Here is a 14799-nt window from a genome sequence, read left to right on the forward strand (position 1 = left end):
TGTATTTTCCGGTATTTGTTATTTTTTCAAATAACTTCAATAGTATTCTTGATAAAGTCATAAATGGGGTAGAATGAATCCGTATTCTTGAGAAGATCCTGAATAGAGCGCGGGACATCCAGGGCTTCTTTGTATAAATCCAGTAAATTGTCAATAAGAATAATCCTTTGTAGATTAAATGCAGAGCAATCAAAAAATATATGATCCAGGGATTGAATTATATCATTATTACAGTATGTGCAATTTGGGGAAGGTATCATTTTTAATCTAAAAAGGTGTTCATTGAATCTGCCATGTCCAAGTCTTAAGCGACAAATAGTTGAATAAAAGTTTCTGTTTATAAATTTTCCTTTGATGAACCAGGGTTGAGTAATGTCGGAGTTGATAGAGCTATACCATTTTCCTTTACTTTGGATTGTTTCATGCCAATGAGTCATCCATTGGTCTTTTATAATAGTCTTGATTAAAACTTTGCAGTCTGAACCTGGCAACTTAATATTTTTAATAGGTATTTGTTGGATATTGGGATTTTTTACTATGGAACTGGCAAGTTTATCGGCGAGGTCATTACCCGAAACGTCAATGTGTGAAGGTGTCCAAATAAAGCGGATTTCTCTGTCTTGATTGAGCCAAAGCCTGCTATAAATCTGCCTGATGTTGTATATGATGTAATTTGTGCCACTACTATAAGAAGGATTTGATAAAGCCATTAATACACTCATGCTGTCCGAAATTATCAACCATTTCTTGAAATTGAGGTTAGTTGCTTCTATGTATTCTAAGGCTGCATAAATGCCCTGAGCTTCTGCTGTATATATGCTTGCGTTAGAAGGTAATCTTAAGCCATGACCCAATTTATAATCAGGAACATAATATGCCATAGAAACGTTATCGATACATTTAGAGCCATCTGTATAAATTTGCTTAAAGTCTCTGTATTCATCCAATCTATTGTAAACAGCATATTTGTCAGTCAGTGTCCTATCTATTTCAATGTTAAGGCTACAAAATTTGCTTTCATATGTTCCCCCATAGCAGGGCAAGGTGGTACTATTGTGAATATTATATTCACTCTTAAATGTTAAAATCTGTTGGATGTTATGACATAGGAAATGATAAGAATTATACTTCAATAGTTTGGAAAGAAGAAGATTGTCAGTTTCAGACAACAATCTTAGAATAAAATTGTATTTTAAATGACTAAATCTGATATTTAATGGACACAAGTTACACTCAATTTGCATTGAGTTAATAGGAGTAGATTTAAAGGCACCCAAAATTAATCTTAAATTAATATTTTGAATCTTTTCAAGTTTACTTACTAATTTTGAATCTATGCAGTAACAGAAAAAACTATAGTCAAAGTGACTTCGAACTAGGGCTTTATATAAAGTTAAAAGAATCTTGGAATCGGCCCCCCACTGAGTGCCAACCAAAGATCTCAAAATATTTGTAGAACGTAGAGCTCGCTCTGCTATGCAATCGACATATTTATACCAAGACAGGTTATGAGTAAATATTACTCCCAGAAATTTTGCAAATGGATGAATTGGTATCAAATTATTATTATACTGTATCTTAACTGTTGAAACTTTTTTCTTTGAGAATACAACTATTTTACTTTTAGTAGGGCTAACTTCTAGATTTAAATATTGAAAGTATCTATGAAGTTTTTTTAAAGCTAAATTTAGTTTTTTACTTGTGTCTGAGATGTTATCACCACTGCAATAAATAGCCAAATCATCAGCAAACTGTAAATTGTTTACTTCTGATCCTAACATTTCATTTAGCCTATGGATATAAAGTATATACAAAAGAGGACTCAAAATACCACCTTGACAAACGCCTTTAGTAGATAATCTGGGTCCAAAAATTGAATTAGAGCTAATTTTTACATAAACTTCCCTTCCACTAATGAATTCATGAATCCACCTTACGCATTTTTCAGGTATTCCCAAAGAAGAAAGAGTTGTACATAAAACTGAATGGTTAATGTTATTAAATGCGCCTACAATATCAAAAAAGATACATATAAGATGTTTATTACTGTTAATGGCAGTGTTAATATCATGGAAGAGATGACCTATACTTTCTCTTGCTGATCGACCACGACGAAACCCAAATTGATTTCTTGGAAGGATATGATTACTTTCAATATAAAACTCAAGACGCTGTTTTATTAGTTGCTCAAAGAGTTTGCCTGAACAGGATGTTAAAGCTATTGGTCGGTAAGAATCTGCATCATTTGGGTCTTTTTCTGCTTTAAGAACTGGAACCAAGCAATCTTGCTTCCATTCTTTAGGAATTATTGATTTATCCCAAAGTAAATTTAAAATGTGTAAAAATTTGTGTAGACTATCTGTATTAATATTCTGTAACATTTTGTATGAAATGCAATCTAAGCCAAAGGTGGTGTCTCTACGTGATTTAATTGCTGCTTTTAATTCATCTAAAGTGAAAGGATTATTAATGTAACTATTGATGGGGTTAATTGAGGTATTATTTAAATGCAGTGGTTGTGAGACAAAATCAGGTGTATATTTTCTTAAGAAGTTATTAATCCAAGATGATTCACTATTGTTATGAAGTTTGGTATTTTTACTGTAAGATTTATTAAATTTACGCATAGATTGCCAGATCTTTGAAATAGGAGTTGATCTATTTAAGTCTGAACAATATTTATTCCAACTATCTGTTCTCTCTAACTTAATAATTAGTTTTTTCTCAGCCTGAAACTTTTTAAAATTAATATAATTTGATTCACTAGGATCCTGTTTGAATGCAATAAATGCTTCTTTACTTTTTTGCACAGCATTAGCGCACTTTTCATTCCACCATGGAAGAGGAGAATATCGATATTTAGGATGGTTTCCTGCTAGCTTACTCTTATTATTTACATTATGGGATTTAGTTCTGAACATAGATAGATCTACCACTTTATTTAAAATGGTACAGAAGTCATAGTACGACTGTAAAGGATCGGAACAATTAACATTAAATTCTTTAATTAAATTATTGGCTAGCTTTGAGTAATTTGCCCAATTTATTAGACGTAAGTTTGGTCTTTTTACTTCTTTTATGTAATCTTGAGAAGTAAAGTTGTTTAAAGATGGATCACTAACTGTATTATATAGAATATCTGTTATTGTGGGTAGATGATAACTTCCCAGGGGATCATCATGAACTGTCCAGTTACAATTAAGAGCTATAGAAGGACTAACTATTGTCAAATCTAAACCATTTGGTCTCCAGATATTTGTTCCTACTGTGGTTGGTGAAGTGTCATTTAATAAAACTAAATTGCAATCATTTATAGAGTCCAGGACATCTCTTCCACGAGCACTGACGGATTGACAGCCCCAAATGGTGTGATGAGCATTAAAATCGCCTGATACAAAACATGGTTTAGGTAAGGAATCAATTAAATTTACTAACTTATTTTTTTTAAAAGATGGCGTGCAATTTGTTGGTATGTACATACTAACTAAGGTGAGAGAGCTATTATTATATATTATTTTAATTGTTATATTTTGGAGTGAGTCATCATAATATGTATTTAATCTATTATATTTTATACTACTGCGAATGACTATGGCAACACCATTATGTTTATTACCACAATCATTGCGTTCTATTGAGTATCCTTTAATATTTAAGCGTTGTGTAGGCTTAAGCCATGTTTCGCAAACTAAAGCTATATCAATATTATTATCATACAAAAATTTTGTAAAAATATGTCGATTACATAGCAAACTTTGAGCATTCCACTGTACAATCTTTAATTTGTTTGTGAATTGGAACTAATATTTTTTGTTTCACTGGGGTTGCAAATATCATTCAATACTTCTAACACATTTTTAGAAGATATTGGGGTATCTTGGGTCTTATTTAATGTTATCATTTTTATGATGCTTTGCACTAAAAGGTTTAGTGCCTTGTCATTACTTTTCAATAAAGACAGAAGATCAAGAGGCTTCTTTGGACCTAGAGGGGGGAAACTTTCATTATTGAATATGTCAGCAAATGATGGTGGCTTAACTTTCTGTCTGTTTTCCTGGATTTTTTTTTGTTTGATTGGACACTGTGCTGAGATACTGACATGATTGCCATCGCAGTGGAAGCATTTTGCCTTTTCAATAGGTGTTGTGCATACTTTGAAAGAGTGCTCTTCTTTACAGATGGAGCAGCGTTCCGAGTTCTTACAAAACTTTGCTAAATGGCCATACCTGAGACACCGGAAACATTGCTTGACTGGAGGAACATACGCTGTAATATCATGCCGCCAACCGTCCAAGTCGACGTAGTCTGGAAGTACTGACGTCGCGAAGGTGATGGCTACAGTCTGCAGGGGCTGTAGAATAAAATTGTTGTCAATCTTTGTCCTCTTTGTAAATCTCCTTACAGATATGATCTTCTTGTAACTAGACAGCATGGTGAAGATTTTTTTGTTAGTCAGGTTGGTAGGCACATTTTTAATAATACCAGTAATTTCTGTGCTTTGTGCTGGAATGTTAGCCTTAAATTGATAATCCTTTAGAAACGTGGAGTTATTCAGAAAGGCATTTGCAAGGCTGGCCTTTTCAAAATAAATTGCAATTTTAAATTTGTTCATCGATCTTAAGTATTTTACCCCTTTATTGAATCGTTTAATGCAACTCTCTGAACTAAGATCTCTGGTTCCGATGGGCATCTCCGCATTAGACGACTCTACGAAAACTACAAATTCTGCAGCTCCGGAATCCTCTGGGTAACGCCTCTTGTAATCTGTAACTAAGTAAGGTTTTGAAATATCCAAAACTTCGACCTCTGATTCGGAGGACGTCGTATCGACGTCGGACTTTTCACCCTCATCATCCTTCTTCCTTTTTTTTCTTGTTCTCACCTTCCCCATTGCTATTTTTTAATTTATTGTGTATGTAACAAACTTTTTATTGGTTTTATTAGTAATTTACGTATTTGCAGTAGTTTTAATTAATATTATTAATAAATTTTTCAAAAATCCCGCCTGGTCTTTTCAATGGTTCCCGCGCTTTCTCAATATGCTGTCAAATGTCAGAATCCACAGACAAATCTCATCAAATTTGAACTTTTCATTCATTGTTTTCGTAATTTCATCGTACGATTGTGTGTTTATTTTAAAAGATTTAAGATGGATGTAATTGATTCAATCAAGAAAGATAAGGCTTATTTGAAATGTAAACTAGTGGTCAAGAATTGGGAGAAAGATTTCAAGCTCAAGTATTCTCGTACCCCTTCGAAATTTGACATCAAAGAAGCACCGGCCAAAATTAAGTATGCCTACAAGAAGTATTTTCAGTTAAAAAGTGCTGCACTAGACTGTTCTCTGAATGTTTGTGACTTTGAGGAAGATAATATGTGTTCTCCTGAACCGGTGCAGATCGTTGAATCATTTACACCAGATGCAATGAGTCCTGAATCAAAACAGTTAATGCAAACGTTACCAAGTGGGCATGAGCTAGAACAACTACTAACAAGTGCAGTTAGCTCACCGAAAGATATCAAAATAGTGACTAAAGAGGCTAAGCCATTAAGCCCATTCACTAACAATTTGTCTAAAAAGCTATTTGAGACACGGAAATTCTCCATCAGAAACCCAAGAAAGTTGTTGTCCCAGAAATCTCTTCAGTCACAAGAAATACTAGTGGATCAAAGTTTCAATAGCACACAAATTCAACCTGACCATGAAACAGACCCTAAAACATATAATAGTGTAAATTATGAAATGATTCAACCAAATAAATCAGACAATAGTATTTTTCAATCAAATAACTCAGACAATAGTATATTATGTAAATCAGACATGTCATTTGATACATTAGATAGAGTTGGCATTTCCAGTTATGAAATAGCAGCACATCCATATGACAAAGTAAAACCAAATAAAGTGAGACAGATTAGCGAAGCATGGCTCTCTCGTGCGAGTGGCATTGAATGTAAAGAAAAAGAGAAATTGCCAGTCAAAGAGGCTTTTGGTATGAGTAATATTATAGCACCTATTGTTGATAAACAGAATGATTTTGTTGATAAACAGAATGACTTTGTTGAAAACAGTGAGTCTGATTCTGATGATCAGGTCATTGCTAAATTGAAACCTGCACTTAAGAAGAGGAAAATTGGTGAATCACCTATTTCTAAAATAGAAAACAAGGCTTCGAGTAGTAGTACTAAGAGCAATAAATATTCCCAAGATGAAAAACCAGAACCTAAGAAAAGAAAATCAAAACCATTGAAAAAACCCAAATATGAAGAAGAATTACAAAAACCTGACATTGTGGAGTTTCTTCCTTTTGGAATAGAACAAGATGTTACTCCAAGAATAGCAAACATGTCTACTGTTCTAAAAGATATAGAAAAAAATAATGCAAGCAGTAAGAAGTCCAATAGTGATAAAATCCAGTCAACCAGTGATAAACTAGAGAAGAAAATAAAAGATGGCACACTTAATGAGAACTTTGTCAGGATAAATATAGAAAAAAAAGTTTATGCACGGGGTAAAAAGAACATCAGTTTTTCAAAATATAAAAAACAGCAATGGAAAGATAAAAAAGCTTTGCATGCTGGTATGGAGTTCCCAGAAGGAGGTAAAGTAAATTGCTTCAAATGTGGGCAGACCGGTCATATGGCCAGATACTGCACAGCACACAGGGGTGATACGCTTCTTCCTCTTAATGATAATGATAATGAAGAGAATATGCCAACTCTAGAAGACATGGAGAACATTGTGGCCTCTAATACGAAACTTCCTAAACAGTCAGCTACTGAAGATTTACTGCAAACTTTATATACACCTACTGCAGTACCCGAAGAAATTTTAAAGATATTGGCTGAAACTCCATGTAGTAGTGACAAAGATACTAATGAAATAAAACCAGTGTTTGATTCTGAACAGACAACTGATGAACTTTATAATGTCCTGTCAATGTTTGGACACACATCATTCCGGCCAGGCCAAGAAAAAGCTATAATGAGGATTTTACGTGGACAGTCCACATTGCTTGTACTGTCTACAGGAGGTGGCAAGTCCCTCTGTTACCAAATACCAGCCTATATTTACAGTCAACGCTATAAATGCATTACACTGGTAATTTCCCCATTAGTTTCATTAATGGAAGACCAGGTTCTTAGCATGCCAGACTTTTTGAAAGCAGGATGTCTGCACACAAACCAATCACCTACCCAGAGGCAGAAAATTATGCAATTGATAAAGGATGGAGAATTGAACATACTCTTGATATCGCCTGAAGCTTTAACATCAGGTGACATGTCAGGATTTGCTGGATTGTTTAAATCATTACCACCCATAGCTTTTGCTTGCATAGATGAGGCACATTGTGTGTCCCAGTGGAGTCACAACTTCAGACCAAGTTATTTAATGATTTGCAGAGTACTGAGAGATAAATTGAATATTAACTGCATTCTTGGACTCACAGCCACAGCTAGTCAATCAACTATAAAAAGTGTTATTGAGCATATAAGTATTCCTGATGGCCTTCAAGGAGTTATAACAAATCCAACTCTACCAGATAATCTGCTGTTGTCTGTTTCCTTTGAAAAAGATAAAGATAGGGCTTTAATATCTTTGTTAAATTCTGAGGAAATAAGTGCATATGACTCCATAATAGTTTACTGCATACGAAGAGATGAATGTGAAAGAGTCGCCGCAATACTGAGGTCCTCACTGCAGCAGCCTGGAAAGGAAAGCATGGAAAAACCAAGTAAAAAACGTAAAAGAATGTCTTATATTGCAGAAGCTTATCATGCTGGCATGTCAGCTGCACAAAGAAAAAAGATACAGAAACATTTCATGGATGGAGTTGTAAGAATTATAGTAGCAACAGTAGCATTTGGGATGGGTATAAACAAATCGGACATCAGATGCATTATACATTACAACATGCCCAGTAGTTTCGAATCATATGTCCAAGAAGTAGGGAGAGCAGGGAGGGATGGCAAACCTGCACATTGTCATGTGTTCATGAGTAGAGATGCTAATGATAAAAATGAATTATTAAAACACATACATGCCAATACCATTGACCGACCTACAATCAGGAAATTAATTCAAAAAATATTTGTAAAATGTGATTGCAAAGAAAAAGCTACAAGCACAGATATGAGATGCAAGGGGCATGAAGTTGGTATCCCTATTGATCAAACTGTAGAGGAATTGGACGTGGCATCTGAAAATATCGAAACTTTGTTGTGTTACCTGGAACTCCACAAAAAGAAATACATCAAAGTTCTCAACAATGCTTACACCATCTGTAAAGTTATGTCATATGGAGGCCCACAAAAAATATTGGACGCTGCTAAGTCATGCCCCCCATTGGCTATGGCATATTTATTAGAAAGCAAAAAAGACCCTGATGTCACTAAAAGTAACATTTTGGAATTCCAAGTGATTGAAGCAGCAGCAGCTATTGGCTGGGACAGTGGCATGTGTAAATATCGCCTGAAAAATATGGAATGGTTGACAGAGAATGGTTCATCCCGACGTTCTCAATTAAAAATTGAATTTAATACACTAGGATTTAGAATAAAAGCACCTGGAGACTTAGATCCATCAGAATTAGATGAAATGTTAGACGATCTTCACGGCGGTGTCATGTCACAAGAAAAAGCCAAGTTGTATCAATTGGAAGAGATCAACAAAGCATTTCGTGAACTAGGAAACTACTCTTTACAACAGAAGGAACTTTCAGAGGGAAATGATTTTCTGGTTGAGAAGTCTAACAAACTAAAATCGATAATCAAGCATTATTTTCAAAGGGAGGATAACATTGATAACAACATTGTTTTGGAAGAACGGCCTTTAGATGAAGAGCGCGTGGCAGCCGACGCCCGAGCCCTGATAGTCTCATACAAAGACTGCAGCTTCACCGGGCGCAGTATTGCTAGAATATTCCAGGGCATACAATCCCCGAACTATCCGGCTCTTGTTTGGGGTAGATGCAAATTCTGGAGATCACACCTTCATGAGGATTTTTATGGATTGATACGAATTGCCACACAACAAATTATACAAATGAAATAGGGACTTTTTTGTAATTAATCACACTGTTTTAAATGAATTAATGACAATATAATTATGTGTTCTTAACAACCTTGTTTCATTTAGCTAAGCATTTTGGTTAGGTACCCACAGATTTAGAAGTTAGTTAGAATAGTGAACACAGTAGTTAGGTTGTAAAAATCATTTATTGAATTCCATCGTAAATTTTGTGGTCATGCTCATAAAAACGTTGTAAGAGAAACTCGCATTGGAACACATAAAATACCTAGTCGGTACCCAGTGTAATGTCTTAGATAAGTAAATAAATGTTGTTAGGCTAATTGTGGACCAATGGGGTGTTTCTCTTACACTGTTGTGTGTAGGTAGAACGCGCGCAAATAAAGAAACAATATGGAAATGGACGTCGGCCCTATCTTATCCTATCTCTAGGTCTGTTAACACTCCTCCTTTCTTCCACTTATGTGGGTCCCGCCATTTTAATATTGTATCTTTATCAGCGCATATTAGGTATAAATAAAATTAATTAAATATTTGTTTTAATAGAAGTCAGTATTACACTTAGAAAGGCCTCTAGTAAAATAGTATCTCTGACTCAGTCTTAATGCCCAGGCTACACGAACATAGTATTTAAAGCTAGCATAGTAAGATAGCCTGTAAGTATTTCTGGCTATCGGAAATGAAATTTGTATTGTCTACACAAAAGCCAGCCTATCCCTAGCTTGCTATCTGAGCTTGAAAAACTAGCCTCGTGTAACCCGGGCATAGAATCATAGTCCACATATTATTTCATCCAAATAGAATCTTAAACTGTCCATTTGTAAACCTACGCTAACGAGTATCTTATGTATTCCTTTATCTACGAACATAACGCATTAATTCAATAAATAAAAGTTACATAATTCGATTGGTAGTAGCTACAAGCTTGCTTTGACCCAACAGTAACCTATGTTTTTTTTTTTATCATGTACATAACAAACCCATGAATACAGGATGCCATTTTATCAGTGAACTTCCCGCCAGTAGTTCAATGTACCTACCCAAAAAACCTACAAACAACATTCATTTATTTATTTAGGAAAATCAACAGCGTTAAAAAAGTTACAAGGTAAAATCATAACAGTAAGGCCAATTACAGATTTCCTCTAATATTACTGTATACAACTATACTGTGAACCTAACACACTGATTATGTATAGTTTACAAACCTACGAGCAACATTTATTATGAGATAAACTCCGAAGTTGCGTAAAATTATACTTAAAGTAGGTACCTCAGTATATTGAGTTCAATGGTCAACTTGCCGACGAAAAGTACATTGATAAATCCCACCCTTTATACATTCGATTAAAAGATTTAAGGGGGATTACGAGGTATCAATCCAACTTACACAATAATAATCTCTTATCAAAACATAACTATTCTAGATACTTACAATGATAAATTTTATCATTCATAACTATTCTAGCTATTTATGTAGGTATGAGTAAATTGTGCCAAATAAAATGGTTTTTTGAACAAAACATAATTATACAGGGGTACTTATATCTATTGGTTCAACTATGATCTAAAATTTGTGACCAAAAAATTAGAAAACTTAAAAAAAATATGACTAATCAGGGCTATGATAGGAATGAACAAATACAATACAGTAGAACCTCTGTTAAATATATACAGTATAAAATGCAATCCGTGTAAAAACCCTGAGGATTTGATTTAAAGCTCACATGGTTAAATTATAAAACACGACGGTAAATTAACAGTATACCTACACCTACAAATAAGTATAAGTAGCTTCAACAATGGCAATAAAGTAGAATGTAGTGTACAAAAATTGGCCGTAAGTACGAAATAAAAAATACATTTTAGGCCTAGTTTTAAACTTTGGACTAGAGGGTGATGTTATAAAAATTACAGTATATGTCATACTCTCTCCAAGCGACCAGTCAGATTATTTAACTTCCCCACATGACCCTTAGGGTCTGGAGACAGGGAACTCCAACTACTTAATTTACAGTCTTTAAAAGAATGTGAGCCACATGTACTAATATTTTCTAATTTGTTCGAATATATATCTACACAAGTACCTAAAACATTATAAAATAAAGCATTTAAACTATCTATCCACTTTAATAAATCATGCTGCACTCTTTTAGAATTCGATTGTGATATATCTTTCAATAATAGGACGTCTTCTTTGCGTACATCACCCGCTACTTTTTGATTTGAGTGGTTCTTATATGATGCATGAGAGCCGCTGTGAATTATACTGGCTTCTTGCGGACTCACCTCTTTTCCGGAAAAATACTCCAGAGGAGAAATCAAGAAATATGTTTGTACAATATAATGGGCCTTATCTCTTAAACTGACTCTCCACACTCCTGGCAATATGGGAACCTTCAGGTTTGGTTTTATAAAATTGGTTAAGTTACTTTCCTCTATTTGAATGTCAGTCACGTCTGCCACCACTCCTGCCGGGTCCACCCACACCAGAGTTAAATTTCTCTTCTCAATGTTTGGCGACAATTCATATAGCAACACTGGCTCAGAAAAGGGCCCCAATATATTGGCAAAATTTCTAAAAGTAGTTTCTTTTTGGTCATATTCAGAACTCACTCTGAATGTCTTTATGTTCTCTGCTAAACTGCTGTCTGGTCTAGTTGTAAACTTATGTCTTGGTTTATACCAGGTTTCTAGTACGAGATTAATGTTGTCATTCATTATAGCCTTGTACCGGATGATGTTTCCTTTGTATACATCGGAGTTATAGTATGAATTGATTTCTAAAATTTCCAGAGGAGTCATGCTGCAACCTTCGTCATGTAATATTTTAACATTTTGTCGCGTAATGGCGTTTGCGTGAGTCTGCAATATGTCGTCGGTACTGGCAGTCAAATCATTTGTGTTAAAAATGGATTGCCAATAAGCATCCAAGTTCGGAATTAAATGATGATCACTAAAGCCTATATATTTTTCCACCCGTGTAATAATTTCCTGATTTATCACTGGTTCAAATTTCCTGGCGAAGAAGAGCTGATGATCTTGCGTCCCTTGTATTCTGGGCCAATCCTCCGTTCTGAAATCATTAGGTGAGCATCCACACCAATCAACCACATGTTTGTATTGGCACTTGCAGCCCAACTTCCTCTTCCAGTTGGTGACATGGAGGTTGTTATCCACATATGTATTGCAGAACTCTGAGTTTCTGAGAGCGGTGTGGAAGAAGGACTCGGCGGGCAGCAGCGTGTGTCGGAAGACCGTGTGTAAGCCAGCGAGCAAGGGGTCGGGCGCGCCCGCCACGTAGGCCACGAAGCGAGGTGACAATGCCACCCAGTCGCTGCCCCCATCCACGGTCACGCCGCGAGGCAGCCGGCGCTCGCCCACGCGCCACATGTGCGTCTCGCACTCAATAAACGTCTTGTCCAAACCTTGCTTCTTTATAAACCTCTGCACTTCGCGCCCGTGTGATTTAACGAAGTTGAGGCCTTTGTTTAGAGATAGAAACTTTTCCAAGTTTTCTAGCGGTTTTATGGGGAAATCGCTTTCACTGAGATTGATGACGAAGTCCCACTGCCAGCCCAGTGTGAGGATATCCCGCATGGAGGCGAGCAGCATCTGCAGCAGCGACGCGCCGCCCCAGATAGTGGAGAATCTAGTCTTTGCTAGTTTTATATTAGGGAATGACTTCTCCAGTTGAGATAGTTCACGGTGCAGGTAGTCTTGCCTCTGAAACCCAACCATATGAATATTATGAATATGATTTCTGTTTAGAAATACAAAACATTATGGTATTTGATTCATAAAACATACAATGACACTATTACAAGGTTCTATGTGACAATATAAGCACTTATTGAGTTATTTAGGGTGAGGCCACACGACCGTCTTTTTTCGGAGCGTCATTTTGCGTCGCCGTGTGAATCAAATAGGACTTTTCTATGAAACCGTATGCGGCAGATATTACGCGACCGAAAACGCGCGACTCACAACTCACAAAATTACGCTCATGTAGCCTCACCCTTATACAACAAGTTCTATGTATAAATGCAGCTGCATAAATAGCTATACACTTTTGTACCTTGTGAATCTGAAACCGTCTATCTATTCATTGAAACATTGATGGTTCATCAGTTTGACAAGGTACAGAAGTGTTTAGCAACTCATGCCATACATTGATTTGCTATGTATCACCAGGAACAAGATTTGTAGTAGGGGAACAAAACACAGTGAAGATTCAAGGTTTTAAAAAAAGTCAAACATTTTAAAGTACTTACAGCATCAACATGTATGTAGAAGTAGTGGCTGGTCCGGTACAGAGCATTGATCAGGCGGTGCACTTGCCTCAGCGCTCGCCCGTTGAGGGTGAGGAGGAACACTATCCGCACTTCCTCTGCCTTGTCCGGACTGTTAGTGCTAGCAGGCGTCTGGGCCTGGAATTCTGAAAATTATGAATAAAATTAAAAAGACAATTAATAATGATCATGTGCTCCTTACCTAGCAAAAGACAAACTTTATAACATGTTGATAAATAATAATTATTTATTATATTATAAATTTTACATTAGGGCCTGTTCTTTTACAAATATTTAAGATAAAAGTATCTATCTGATGAAGGTAAATATGGTCATCATGTTTTGTACCTAGCATTCTTCAATGAAAAACATAATAAAAGATTTAAAATAATAATACCTTTCTAGATTTACATATTCATTTTTATTTAATTTCATCTTTAATTTATTCTTGAAAATTTATGTTATTTGTATATTTTATACTTACTTGCAACTCCAGTCTCAAATACATTCATGGTAAAGTAGCCTCCACAGGTGGAGGCAGCATCAGCGGGACACTTCATGTCACACAGAGCCGCATCAATCTTGGCTGAACTCAGGGGCACAGTGTCTCCACAGAAACATTCAGTACTGCAATAAATAAGGTATAATCTGGTAAGTATAGCAAGATGTATTGTTCAAGTAGACATAGGTCTGTAAATAACTCATCAACATGTTATATGCTATTATTTATATGTACTGAATAGATATTTAGTTATTTACCCATATTGCACTCCAGCATACGGAAATCCAGCCTGCACACAAATATCTAAACATGCAGGTCGGGAATTGGTATTAGCATAGTTCCCATAGAAGCTTGACAACAATCTTAGTTTCTTCTCATCTTGATAACAGCCTAAATGCTTTCCATAAGTCAGTCCATTATTAGGACAGCTACTTTTTAATTGAATAGGGTAAAATGTACCACTCTGTATGAGGCATGTTTTATTAACCAGTTCTCTTTTGCAGTTCTGAGTTTTGGCGCGATGTATCGCCGAGATAGCCTCTCTGGACGTGATCTCGCAAGGCGGCTGGAAGTCCAGCTCCTGCAGTCTGAGAGGCGAGACGTGTTTCTTCGTACTTTTACGTGCTAGGTCCTCGTCGTCTTCATACCCAAAGTTAGACTTCCGTGCAGACACGTCTCCGGTATCTCTTCCGAAGGAAATAGCTCCATTTATCGTGTTATCGTTATCTGTAGGGATAAACTTTATTGCTATTAGAATTTGTACAAAGAACGCAATTAAACCTATTACAATAATACATTTCACGTATTTATAGTATTTTCTTCGGCAACGTATAGCCATATCAACTGATTTCAGATACTTTCATTTAGAAAATAACATTTAAAACCGATCTTGTGCTACATTTTGAGCTGAAAAAAATACGTGAATGAAACGGGCTGACGGCTGGCTCCTCCGGCGGCTGTCACCTTCAACATCA

The 14799-nt window shown here is 35.8% G+C and overlaps 2 protein-coding genes across 2 annotated transcripts; one reads left to right on the top strand and one right to left on the bottom strand.

Moving 5' to 3' along the window:
• Positions 1-5054: 5054 nt before the first annotated feature.
• On the top strand, positions 5055-10230 carry LOC105394593 (ATP-dependent DNA helicase Q4). Its single transcript, XM_011566499.3, has one exon. The coding sequence runs from the start codon at positions 5150-5152 to the stop codon at positions 9053-9055; it is 3906 nt and encodes a 1301-aa protein (XP_011564801.3). The 5' UTR covers positions 5055-5149; the 3' UTR covers positions 9056-10230.
• Positions 10231-10694: 464 nt separating this feature from the next.
• On the bottom strand, positions 10695-14793 carry LOC105394592 (xylosyltransferase oxt). Its single transcript, XM_011566498.3, has 4 exons — positions 14083-14793; positions 13808-13950; positions 13306-13469; positions 10695-12757 (listed from the first exon to the last, which is right to left on the bottom strand). Exons 1-4 carry the CDS (start codon positions 14661-14663, stop codon positions 10955-10957), a joined length of 2691 nt encoding a protein of 896 aa, XP_011564800.3. The 5' UTR covers positions 14664-14793; the 3' UTR covers positions 10695-10954.
• Between the last annotated feature and the right edge of the window lie 6 nt (positions 14794-14799).

Source organism: Plutella xylostella, chromosome 29, assembly GCF_932276165.1.
Source record: "Plutella xylostella chromosome 29, ilPluXylo3.1, whole genome shotgun sequence".
Lineage (NCBI taxonomy): Eukaryota > Metazoa > Arthropoda > Insecta > Lepidoptera > Plutellidae > Plutella > Plutella xylostella.